General features: G+C 59.7%; 1 protein-coding gene across 7 annotated transcripts in view; it reads left to right on the plus strand.

Annotated features, from left to right (window-relative positions):
- The window catches only part of INPP5A (inositol polyphosphate-5-phosphatase A), a 185,927-nt gene extending 175,549 nt beyond the window's left edge, over nucleotides 1-10,378 (plus strand). For 2 of the 7 annotated variants that reach the window (XM_034663480.1, XM_019795943.2), the window contains exons 13-16: nucleotides 5,226-5,337; nucleotides 7,893-7,961; nucleotides 8,756-8,842; nucleotides 8,931-10,378. In XM_034663480.1, the coding sequence (XP_034519371.1) occupies nucleotides 5,226-5,337; nucleotides 7,893-7,961; nucleotides 8,756-8,836 (262 nt within the window). In that variant the 3' untranslated portion in view covers nucleotides 8,837-8,842; nucleotides 8,931-10,378. The other 5 variants (XM_034663474.1, XM_019795942.2, XR_004626325.1 and 2 more) reach the window with 4 other exon arrangements.
- Nucleotides 10,379-12,274: the final 1,896 nt, after the last annotated feature.

A 12,274-nucleotide genomic window follows, 5' to 3' on the forward strand; every position in this document is an offset into this window, starting at 1 on the left:
GCCCTGCGGCCCCGCAGCGACGGGTTTGAGCGTCGGCACAACCGCACGCCCCGCAGCTTGGTTAGCAGATGGCCTTGTAAGGGGAGAGCCGTTCTTCACAAAGACATGGTTACTGTTCTCCACCAACTAAGAGAACTTCACTCCTACTGGATTGGAACTTACTGCCATCATTTTGCTAGAAAAGGTGCCGATACTTCAGACGTTCGTAGAGCCCTCAGCTCCCGTTCTTCTCCCCTGAGGGCACGGCGTGTGGAGCCCCTCCATCAGGGCCACCTACGGAAGAGACCGGTTGTGGGTGGCGGTCAAGAAGCAGGTGTCCTGCAGGCCTGGCTGGCGGGAGCAGGCAGGAGGGCCCACCCCTGCGGTCCACGACGGCGCCTGCCCCCCACCAGCAGGCCAGGGACAGCACCCTGCCAAATGAAGGCCGGTGATGCCAGGTGGGGTGTCCCTGTGCTTGTGAGACGAACATGCCTCCGGCCGCTCACCTGGAGCACAAGCTGCACCGTGGATCTGAAGCCCTATCTGTGACCTGCTAGTTCTTGGCTGGTGGAAGGGCGCTCTCGCTCACGTGCACAACTGGCGACGTCACCAGCCGGGCCTTCAGAGCACCTGGGTTGTCCCAGATGTTGGCGGGTGTCAGACGGCACGTCCCTCAGGACCTCTGCGCAGAGGTNACTGTTGACTGTGAGACACTGTCAGCCACGTGGGGCCCATACACATCTTCCAAAGCTCTGGGTTTTCCTTGAAATTTCCAATTTTGTCATTGACAACAAATACCCTTGGATACTTTCCTGGAGAGGAAAAATGGCTCATGTCGTCGCTTCCTGAGAAAACTCCTGTCTGACGCCCATGTCTGAGCGACAACAGTCTCTGCCTTTCTAGCAAAACAAAGATATTCCACGAAAATGAGCCGACACGAGCACACGGCCAAGCGCACCATGCGTGTCCCACCTCATCCCACCGCATCTCGAAACAGCAGGCCTCCCGGTCCGGAGAGTCAGTACAGTGACCGTCGGCTTCTTCGTGTGGGTGCTCTGAGGCTGTGCGACGCCCGCCACCGTCACCTGCACTGCAGGCCACTGCTTCCGCCCGTCCATGCCACTTCACCATGAGAGCGGCACATGGTGTGTTGGGGTGGCCACAAATGTGCCTTCCAGTCCTGCCTGGAAGGGTGTCAGGGACCCCCGGGGCTCCACACGCCACACGCCAAGACTAGCTAGAGCCAGGAGGAGCCAGAATGCACACTGGTGGCGGGAGGGGTCCTCGCTCCTGAAGGGGAGGGCCGCACGGTGGCGGATGGCCGCAAACTGCGCACTGCGAGCAAATCTAAAATCACAGTGTGCCCGGGGGAGCCACGCACAGGGCGTGAATGCCACGTACTCGCATTTATGGGCAGGTCACGGCACTGGGCTCACGACCTTTGACTCTCCACGCAGCGGCAGGAGGGCTGGCAGGGTTCGTGGGGGTCGTGTGGGGGGCACGTGGGCCCTGTCCCGTGTGTGTGACCCTTGAGGTAAAGTGGATTGAGAGAATTGGAAAACATGAAAGGCCTGGATCTAGTCCTCAAAACTTTTCAAAGTAATTTCCTCGTTCAGGGAAAGTTGAATGGGAAGAATTGCAGCCACACCTTCCCAGAGGCAGACAAACTCTCCGCAGCTGGAAGGAGATGTTTTTACTGAACGACCTGGTTATAGAACAGGAGGAAGTCCTGGCTTTAGAGAAAGACGGGAGTGTATGTTGGTACAGAGGTAAATGTGCAGGCTGGTGGCAGGAGGCAACTGTCTTGATGGATGCATTTGATTTTAAATTAAGGATAAAGAGACTCTTTTCAAGCTGCTTTCTGGGCCTTATTTAAGCTTTAACCATCTGTAGATTCCTGTCTGTAATAACGTGTAGAGTTGTGAAGCCAGGACGAGAAAGTGCGCAGTCTGCCATCTGCCAGGCCTGGCGGTTGGGAAGGAGCCAGGATGTCTGTCCCACTGGTCACTGGGCCCCGGTTGGACGTGGCCCACGTAGGTGCACGGGGTGGGCACCGGCGGGTGAGCACGGCCAGAGGCGAGGCACTCAGGAAAGCCAGCCGCAGGGCGAAGGGGCAGTGCCCAGCAGCCGGGTCTCTGTGTGCCGCCATCCCTGGACGCTCTCGTGGGCGGTCTTTGCTGCAAACTCCTCCACCAGATAGCTCAGTGTTGCCATGGTTCCTGCTTGTTTTCCTCGACTGTCTTTTTGTTTCTTTCCCTCTCTTTTCCAGGAATATCCGTAATGGCCGGTGTTTTTGAAACCGAGTATTTGGGCACGCCAGGGTCCTGAGCTGCACCTGCTGTGATGGGCCCGTGTCTGCACCAGTGTGCCCTGTACCGTGTCTACGGCCACTCACACGCACGCTGTCCCCCAGGCAGAGCTCCGAGGAGGGGCTTCTGTCCCACAGCCTCCCTGAGGCGCGCCGGGCCGCATCCCCACCTCACCTGGGAGGGCGGGTGCAGAATGTGCTGGTCCGGCTGTGGTTTACCGTCTGTTTCCTCCTGCGTCTGGCGTCCCCACCCGCGGTCGGCCCTGGAGATTCAGGCTGGCAAACACAGCCAGGCTTTGTGCCTTCCTGGCCGTGTTGTCGGGCTCGGGGCCGGTGGAGACTCCACCCGCCTGCCCCGCCGGCTCAGATGGAGTCCTGAGCCTGGTTGACAGGGCTGGCCGCCTCCGTTGCCCCACATCCTGAGGGAAGGGGCTCGAGGGGCAGGGAGGAAGGGAGGGCCGCGTGCTTGAGGACAGACGGTGGTTGTTAGCTTTATCACCAGCGGATACGGGGGCTGTCCATCACTGTGGGGGCACGGGCAAGGCACTTGTCCTATGTCCCCACCCCGCCAGGGTTTGCTTTCAGATAAGTGCGTGCGCGGCAGGCGCGGTATTGATCACCCTCCGCTCTGGGGGTGCGCGGGCCACAGACCGGCAGCATCGAGCCCGGTGTCCTGTGCTCCACCGACTGGGCCACACGTCAGCTGTCGGAGGAAGGACGGGGTGCCACCCGGCCCCCTCCCTCCCTGGGCCTATCTGGACCAGCACCGTTCCAGTGTGCTCCCTTCTCTGGGACCAGGGGCCACAGGGCAGTGTCCCCACCAGCAGGACCCCTCTGGGGGTCAGCTGCTTTCTGCTTTGGAGTCACCTGTGTTCACACTGGACTGTGGCAGCCGGGGACTCACCCCAATGCCACCGTGTGAGTCACGACCACCTGTCCGATGCCAGCGTGGGCAGGGCAGGAGCTCCGTGTCGCCTCACTGACAGATTTATTTCGAAGTCGCCTCTTGTGTCTGGCACCAACCCAGGCCCGAGGTGTAGACACTGAGCTTTGGCCCCGGGTACATCCTCGTGGTCTGTGGGCGCCACGTGCGGCCCTGGATAAGACCCCAAGACCAGCTGGGGCCCGCAAAGGAGTCTCCTGTTGTCTTGGCAACACCAGGGGCATCACTGAGCGTCAAGGTTGCTGAGTGCGTGGCGTTCATCCCATTTCCGGACTGCATCTCAGCCTCATGCTTTTAAGCCTTGGACGACTCGCCGTCTCCTGGCAGAGAGCCCCCACCGCTACTGCTGCCCGCTCACGGCCACCCTCACCCCGACCTCTGCCCTCAGCCAGGGGCCTTCTTGCTCTCACCCCGCGACTCAGCACGTTGTCCTCTGGAAACTGGGGTTGATCCGTGTGGACCCCCAATCCCCGGCTCGCAGGCAACACGTTCCAGAGCCACCCAGCCTCAGCGTGTCCCGGGCACCTGCGCGAGGTCGTGTGTGCGAGGCGAGCGGCCGCCGCCGGGCAGTGTCGCTCCCCCACGGTCACAGCTGAGCCAGGCGCCCTGCGTAGGCGGGGTGGGGGCAGATGGCCGGCTCGCCGCGTTTCCTGCAGGGAGTTTCTGGGGCAGTCCGTGTTCTGTGCTCTCTACATGCGTGATGCTGTTGGAACTGTGTAGGTTTTGTTTTTAAGTATATTTGCTGCTTTGGGTCTTTAATCAAGTGTAGCAGTGATTTGAGGGGCTGGGGTCCTTGGCCGCTGTTTCTGGTGAAAGTGTGGGGGACCCCTGGTGGGATGAGGCAAGGCCGGGACCCATTAGCTCAGGTCAGAAGCATGTTCTGCGAGGCCTGATGGTCACTCATGACCCGGGTCTTGAGGTCACAGAGCAGAGAGACGGGCCAGAGTGCTCAGCAGACAAGGGGCAACCACAGGAGAAGCCCCTCTGTCCTGAAGATAGGCTAATTCAAAGCTTAGATCATGTGGTACTTTGGAATTAACCTAGAAACAGATTTTTAGAAGAAGTTTAGACTCTAAGATGCAGCACAGATACACAGACACGTCACACTGGTGTGGATATAGCAGACACAGCGACACGTCTCCCCAAAGCCAGCGCGTTCCAAGTTCATCTGTCCCTACTTCAGTCAGCCCCAATCAGAACACCCTCAGGGCCCAGAGGCAGGATTGTTCCAGGGGGTCAGGAAACAGGAGGAAGCCGCCATGGGCTGAGGAACATGCGGGGGAGCAGCTGGCGGCACCCCACGTGCTTCTCGCCCGCGTTTGTGTCGCTTGCCCACTGGTGGGTCAGCTGTGGTGGCTCCGTCCCCAAGAGGCCGTCTCTCCTGGTGGCTGAGCCGGGTCAGGGCATGGGGACGGGGCACTTGTGTGGCCAGAGCAGCGAGTCAGGGACGCTCAGTGCCACAGTGATGAGCCCGTGGCCTGGGCACCGGGCACTTGCCGAGACCAGATAGTGTGGTGGAGCGGACGTGGGGACCAGGCATGGGGGCGGGGCACGGGGACGGGGCTTCCAGAGGCTCCCCCAGAGGCACGAGGGGACGTCTGTATGGGGGTCCCACAGCGGTACCCCTGCATTCACAGGCAGCTCAGGCCATGCGCTGGGCGGCCCCTGGGACACAGGTGGGGAAGGAGGCCCATCTTCCTGTCTTCCCCGTGCAGGTTTTCACTGTCCTCCGACCTCGTCCAAAACTAAAACCACAGTGCCCTAGATGATACTGTTGGTTTGTCCCAAGCCCATTACAGCTAAAATTCAAGGGAGAACTTAAATCACGGGTTTGGCTTTGTGTTCTGGAAACTTCTCTACATGGGTTCTTTCGCTGCGTGGCACTGGCCACTCCGTGTGCATGGGAAGAACCACACGGCCTTCCCCGGGCGTTCGGGGGACGGTGGGAGGTGGGGCGGAGCCGGCAGCTGACCAGGCGCCCTTGTGTCCCCCCAGCTACCCGTACAGCGAGGACCGCGGCCAGGGCCGGCAGTACATGAACACTCGGTGCCCCGCGTGGTGCGACCGCGTCCTCATGTCCCCGTCCGCCAGGGAGCTGATCCTGAAGGTAAGTGCCAGAGTCCCCCAGGACCAGCCACACACGCGCGGCCTCCGGGTCGGGCCCTGACGCCGTCCTACAATGGGTCCTCAGCCACTTGAACCCCAGCACCGGGCCCGGGGCCCCTGTGACGTCCGCTGTCTTTCTGAACCCACAGCAGGCATTCGCGGTTGTCAGTGCTTTCAGAATCATTACCGTTCATCGTGTCCTCGGGAATTAAATGTGCTCTTGTCCACGAAAGCGCTTGTAAGCTGTAAAGCAGGGTGGACACGTCGGTACTTGTGTCCCCGAGCTGCGGATGAACAGCCTGACCCACATCTGGGCTTGATGCGGTCAAACGAACGGGGCATTCAGGACGTGGAGGCGGCACCTGCTGGGGGTTGGGACGCTCGGGTTTCCTGCGGCCTCTGGATTTTCCAGAATTTTCAGTGCCCACATTTAATACAAAAGGCATGTTTTCAAAAGAATCAATACCTGGATTGGTTTTGTCGACCCCATCAGTGAGAAATCACACGCAAGTGCATTGATTGGGCCGGGGTGGCAGGGGTGGGCATGGTGGGCATGGACTGGTGCTCAGTGTCCAGAGCAGACGTGGGCATTCAGGGGGCCGTCCCCAACCTGAGCCCTGTTTTAGGTTCCAGTTGCACCCCCCCAACTAGGACCCCTTGATTGGGCCCTGGGCTGCACCTTGAGTCCTCACTTGGAGCACACTGGGCAAGAGGGGTCACAGCCAGGAGGGCAGAGCCCCCCACATGCTGCCCCAGGCTCCTAGTACACCCTGCCACACACATGCCCTGAGCCCAGAGCACTGTGGGTACGTGGGGAGGAAGCCAGTGGGGGGCGTGGACTGAGGGAAGGGGCTTCACTGGGTCTGCAGCAAGCTTGCTCCATTGGGGCCTCGGTACTCCTCCCCCTGCACTGTGAGCAGGGCCTGCCCCTGCCTGTGACACCCTCGCACCCAGGGCCCATCGCTGAGGACAGCCACTGGGGCTGCTTCCCCACGGGGCCTTCCTGACTGACGCTGCACTGGATGTCGGCCACGAGTGCACAGACCCGGGGAGAGCCTGCCAGCGCCCGGCCTTGGACGTAGTCCTGCCCTCTCTGCTGGGCCTGCTCGCTGGCGCTCTGGAGACAGCCGTGTGTGGTTGCACGTTGCCTCGAATGCCTGCCGGCTCTGAGCACGTGCTGTGCGCCGGGTGCATGGCCACAGCCAGATCGGGGGCCTCGGGGACGGAGAAGGGACAGTGTCGTCTCCCAGGGAAAGCACCCACGCCCAAGGAAACTGCATTTTGCAGGAAACTCTTGAGTGCTTGTTGCTGAGTGCCTGCGGACTCTGCCCCGGGGGCGTAGGCCGTCCCCTGAAGACTGTTTCTTGCTCACTCACATCCTGGAGCTCTGACGCTTCGGCCCTGGTGGGGCCGGAGCTGGGGGGGAGGGTCCTGCACCCCCTGGGCCGACGTCCCCCAGGCCCTCCCCGGGGCTGCCCCGCGGCAGCGGGCGTTACAGTCAGAGCAGACGCGCCTGGTGAGCGTCTCCTCGGCCTCATCCATCATGCGACGCTCGGTTACCTCGTCATCATGTTCCGTTCTGCTTCCCCGGCCCTGAAACACCGAAGCTGGCGGGCTGGCGGCCCTGCCTGGGAGCTGCGGTGATGAATGCACTGCTGTAATTTGTTTATCTGTCTCAAGATTATGCAGTTGGAAATCCACAATTTTATGCTGCCTTTGTAAATTACCGCGCTGCGTTTGATGAATGTCCCCCACTTCCGCGAGGCAGCGTTGCGATCGTGAAGGATGGGAAGTGCTCACGCATACGGCGCAGAAGGTTATGTTTTTATACTTTCTGGCAGGCGACTATGCTGGAAAGTAAATCTGACCTTAAGCTTCCTACTGCATTAAAGATAATTCAGTTTTAACTTTATAGTCTCGATGCTTCAGCTGCGGATATAAAAATCCGGCCCAGCCGGAGCTGACTGACTGCCAGGAACAAACCCTTCACAGTCGCACCCCAAAACGCAGGCGTCTGCCGGGCCGCAGAGACAGAGGCAGCCCGGCAGGAGGGGGGGCCCGGTGTGCGAGGCGGCTAATTAATGCGCACAGCGGCTAATTAATGCTTACGGAGCGCTTGGTGCAGCAGCGCTGGCTCCACGGCATCTGCTCTCAGTGGAGCATGGTTCTGGGCTAATAGAACCGGCTGTCAAAACAAATATAAACAGGGAAAACGGGTCCAGATGCACCGCTCCGGTGGGGGGGGAGGCGGGAGGCTCCTGAGAGGAAGGGCAATGAGTGCGGCCGTGAGCACAGGCCCTCTGCCAGGGGGACGTGCCAGAGGAGAGCTTGGGGGACCCCACCCCGACTCCCGTCCGGAAGAAGAAAGAACCAGGGGCCTGGGCTCCCAGGGCTTCCAGAATGTTCTGCCTGCTGGCCGACCACTGCCTCTGAGGGTCCAACCAGAGACCTGCTGGGAGGTGGCAGGGGTGGGTAGCGCGTAGCTCGGGCTCCCTCCCTGAGGAAGCCCCCGCCATTCCCGCCTTCCCACTCCGGTCTCTCTGTTTGCTTTCCCAGTCGGAGAGCGAGGAGAAGGTTGTCACCTACGACCACATCGGGCCCAACGTCTGCATGGGAGACCACAAGGTGATGTGCCCTCGCCGTGTGGTGCAGGGCCGGCCCCGGGGGGCTGGATGGCGGGGGGCGGCAGGCCGGGCTCCTGGTCCTCAGCCAGCCCACCCAGCACTTGCCAAGCTGGTCCGTGTTTACTTAATTGTAATAAAATACCAGAAGGTAGATAGATACGTAGGTAGGTAAGTAGGCAGAAAAGACTAGTTGCAGAATAAAATACAAAATTTTACTATTTATAACAAAATACTGTCTACAGGCAGTGATTCCGAAGGTCATTTTTCTGGCGTGCATTTGGGATACCGTGATGGCCTTCTCATGGCAGTGAGCACAGATGCCGTCCTTCAGCGGGAGACGCTGAGTGCTTGTGCAGGGACGCACGTTATCCGTGTGAGCGTCCCTAACCCCGGAGCCCCACGGTCTCACTGAGGGTGGTGGTGGCCGCGTCTTACCTTCAGCCAAATCGGAGACACCTGCACTGTCCCATGCGCAAGGCCTCCTGGCCGTGACCACTGGACACATCGTCCTGACGTGCGGCCCCCCACGCAGGCGCCCAGGGGAGCAGAGCCAGGACAGCACTCTGTCCTTCCCGGTGTCTGCCGGGGTTTACTCAGCAGTCTACGTGAGTTTGTACCTGGAAATCACGCCTTTTACAGAACTCAAGTGTGTGGTCACCGGGGTCTCGCGCTGATGCTCGCGCACAAGGCAGGGGGACGCAGTTTGTGCGGCTGGGCGAGTGTGGGGATCCAGAGTCGGGGGTCAGGGTCGGCTCGTGGCCATGGGTTCTGACGCCCTCTCTTCTCCCGCTGCAGCCCGTGTTCCTGGCCTTCCGCATCGCGCCCGGGGCAGGTAAACCTCACGCCCGTGTGCACAAGTGTTGTGTCGTGCAGTGACGTGTGGTAAATATGACTCCTTCCCTTGGCTTCACCTTTCCTCAGCTTTTCCTGGTGTGTTTGTTCCTTTAACGAGTGACCGATTCCACGGCAGGGAAGCGATGCCAGCGACACCAGAGGGCCCCTCGCAAGACCTCCCTGTAGCGCGAGGAGCAGGTGGAAGTCCCATCCATTGAAATACGTCCTCCTAACAGCTGCATCGACCACCCCGCCCAAGCGCCACCCGCTAGACGGCCGGCCCCACACTTCGCTTCAGCCTCCGGACCGTTCCGGAAAAGCCTCACATACCTCACTGTCTCGTCTGTTCATGTGACATTAAGTAGAAATACTGGGTTTTTGTAATAAGTCACCGTCCTGTTGCCAAAACTCTATAGACAGGAGCGGGAGTCTGTAATTTAGACTTCAGAGTTCACTTTTTAGTAATTGTCAGCGTGGGAAGAGCTTCTCCGGCGTGGAAAGCCTGCAGGTGTCACACGTCCCCGTCTGCCAGCTGGAGGTGTGCCCGGGGGTGAGGCGGTGGGCAGGGGCTCTTTGCGCCTCAGGCAGTGTGGCTACTGTGAGGAGAGCAAGGGGCCCTCGTCTTCGCCTCTGGCGGCCCCCCTTCCGTGTTATTTACTCTACTGCCGTGTTACATGGTTTTTGAATCACACTGCAGCTGCTTTCCATTTTTATATATATAAATATATATAAATATATACTTTTTAAAAATAATTTATAAATCTTACCAAAACTTACGCTAAATATACTTTCCAGGATGAATGCTTGCGAGGTCCTGTCGGCAGGTAGGAATGGAGTCTAGGAGTTCAGGGACGTGTATATCCGCACAGACCCACCCGGCCTCGCGGCCTCGCGGTGCCGTCCCGGGCGGACGTCGACCACAGCACATCCACACTTGCAGATCTTACTCCTATGCCTTTTTTTCTGTGTAATATTAAGAACTGAATGTGAAGTTTATAGCTAGCTCGGGTGTACCTTTTAAGAATTTTGTAAACTGTCTGGTCTGTCTTTTGTTACTGTTCTATGGTGCCGGGTATCCTACATAAACAATAATATCATGGGAGAAACAAAAGCCGTGTCTGCTTCAGATAGAAACTGCTTCTAACGTGGGCTGTACATAGAAACGTTCAGAGAAACCAAACTGAGCGTGTCCTTGGCCGTGCCGCTGCACCCAGCCTACACGATAACCCGCTGCGACCATCTCCCCTAGCACGAAGTACGGCATTAAAAGGTCATTGCCGAGCCTGTGGATGAAACACAACGTAGGTTTTATTGAGCTTCTCTAGAACACTACAGGATTCCTGGACCGGGTGAAGGCCTTCGATGCTCGTGTTCAAGTAAATCACTACCATTGCAAGTGAGGAGTCTGTTCCTGACAGCGCGGTCGGGGTCAGTGCTGTGGCCGCTCTGCTCTGTCCACGTGCCCCACGGCAGGCCCGCCCCACGCGCTTCTGTGTAACGGGGTTTCAGCTGTTGGTCATGGTGGAGGCCTCTAGAAATGACTGCTCCCGTTCCTAAGCAATAAAATTGATCATGGTGAAAACAGTCCTGCCTCTGCTTTGTTTCTCTGCCTCCCTGGCCCCCTCTCCTTTGAAATGCAAAGTGAAGGAGGGTGCTCCTTTGTGGGCTGTTCCTCAGGTCAGGCTCAGGAGAAATCCCGGAAAGTCCTTCTATCAGACCCTGCTGCACAAAACCACACTGTTCGTTAAGTGCAGGAAAATAATCTTTTGGATTTTTTACTGTAGCGGTATCTAATGGGAATTACCCCTCAGCATTTGAAGACAGGGTTATAAAGATGCATGGCCTTCCTCAAAACTTCAAAACTGGAGATTCCTTTGCTCTTAACTTGAGCTGAGAGAACGGTTCACTCACAGAAATAAAATAGATTTTAATATCGCTCTGTTAAAAAGACCAGCCAGTGGTTCAAAGGAAATGTCTGGTTTTTAAAACTGATGGTGCAGCCACGTGGCCCAGAACAGAAAACTTCAGCCTTCCGTTTCTCCGTAACATTTTCAAAAATGTCTTCAAGGAGAAACCTTATAGTAATGTAATCACTTCTGTTTAATTTTTCTTAGTGAAAACCCAAGACTTGTGCCCAGAAGAATGCAACCACGCCGAGCAGCAGCCACACAGCGTGGAGCAGAGCTGCTGCCCTGCGCCCGGTGCGGGCCTCCGAGGGCCTGGCCGGGTGGGAGCGGGTGCGAGCTGTCCCTCAGAGGGCGGCCGGATCACTCGGGATTTCTTTTTGGCGCCCCAGTCCTTATCAAATAGTGATTTCTACCGATCAAAGACTATGGAACCAGGCTGCAGACGAGCTTAAAATCTGTGAGCGGTGCGCTTAGCGCACTCGGAAACCTCCAGCTGCGAAGGCATTTTAAGATCTGCGTTGGCGCTAGCCACGGAGCCCGGTGGCAGCTTAGGACTCGCCCCTTCCCGCCCCGGGTTTCCGAAGAGGGACGCGCGGGTGGATGCTCACCTGCCGCCGACCTCCGCCACTGAGCCGGCCCCGCAGCCCCGGGCAGGGCGCAGGTGGGAGGGGGCGCCGCACCTGTCGCCGCGCGCACACCTGCTGGCGCCGCGCCCCGCGCAGGCTGTTTTTCCGTCCGCGGCCCAGTCCGGCTCCGCTCGGCGCGCGCTGGCGTCGCGGCTCCTCCGGCACTCCCGGGGCGGCCAAAGGGGTCTCGGGGCCGGGGTCGCCCTTCCCCGCGCCGGGCCCTCGCTGTCCCCTCGCTCCTGCGAGCTGCCGCCGCCCGGGCACAGGCGGGTCGGGGTCGCACCGCGCGCCTCGCCGCCAGTCCGGCCCCGCGGGAACGAAGACTGCGGGGGAGGCGGGGGCGAGCGGGGGGAACCGGGTTTTCGAGAAGGAAGACACACGCGGTGCAGCCTCCGGAGCCGGGGCTCCGCCGGGGACGTGTTAAATAATTTATTGATTATACAAAGTGATTCCGCCCGGGACGCGCGGCCCCGCGCCTTCCCGAGCCCGCGCCGGCCGCTTTATAACTTATTCTGTAAAAATATATATACACACGGGCGGGCTGCGGCTGAAGGGGCGCCGGCCCGCCCCGACCCTGGTTGCTCCGGCCGCGCCCGCGCTCACGAGGCGTCCCCCGCGCCGCCGCACGGGCTGACCAGCGCCAAGTTCGCGGCTTTGTGCTTCTGCAGCAACCGCGCGATCTTCTCGTCGTCCGAGTTGGGGTCCAGGGGGCGGTTGTACTCGTCGTCGTCCTCCGCGTCCGAGCCGCCCACCTTCAGCTTCTCGGCGTCCGAGTCCTGCTTCTTCTTGGCGGACGCCATCTCGGCCGCGTGCCGCTTGCGCCACTTGGTCCTGCGGTTCTGGAACCACACCTGCGGCGGAGGGGGGCCGTCAGACGGCACCGCGGCAGCGCCCGACCCGGGCAACGCGAGACCCCGTAGCCCGCGTGGACGTGCGGGGAGCACGGC

The sequence above is a fragment of the Ailuropoda melanoleuca genome, chromosome 6 (assembly GCF_002007445.2).
Source record: "Ailuropoda melanoleuca isolate Jingjing chromosome 6, ASM200744v2, whole genome shotgun sequence".
NCBI lineage: Eukaryota > Metazoa > Chordata > Mammalia > Carnivora > Ursidae > Ailuropoda > Ailuropoda melanoleuca.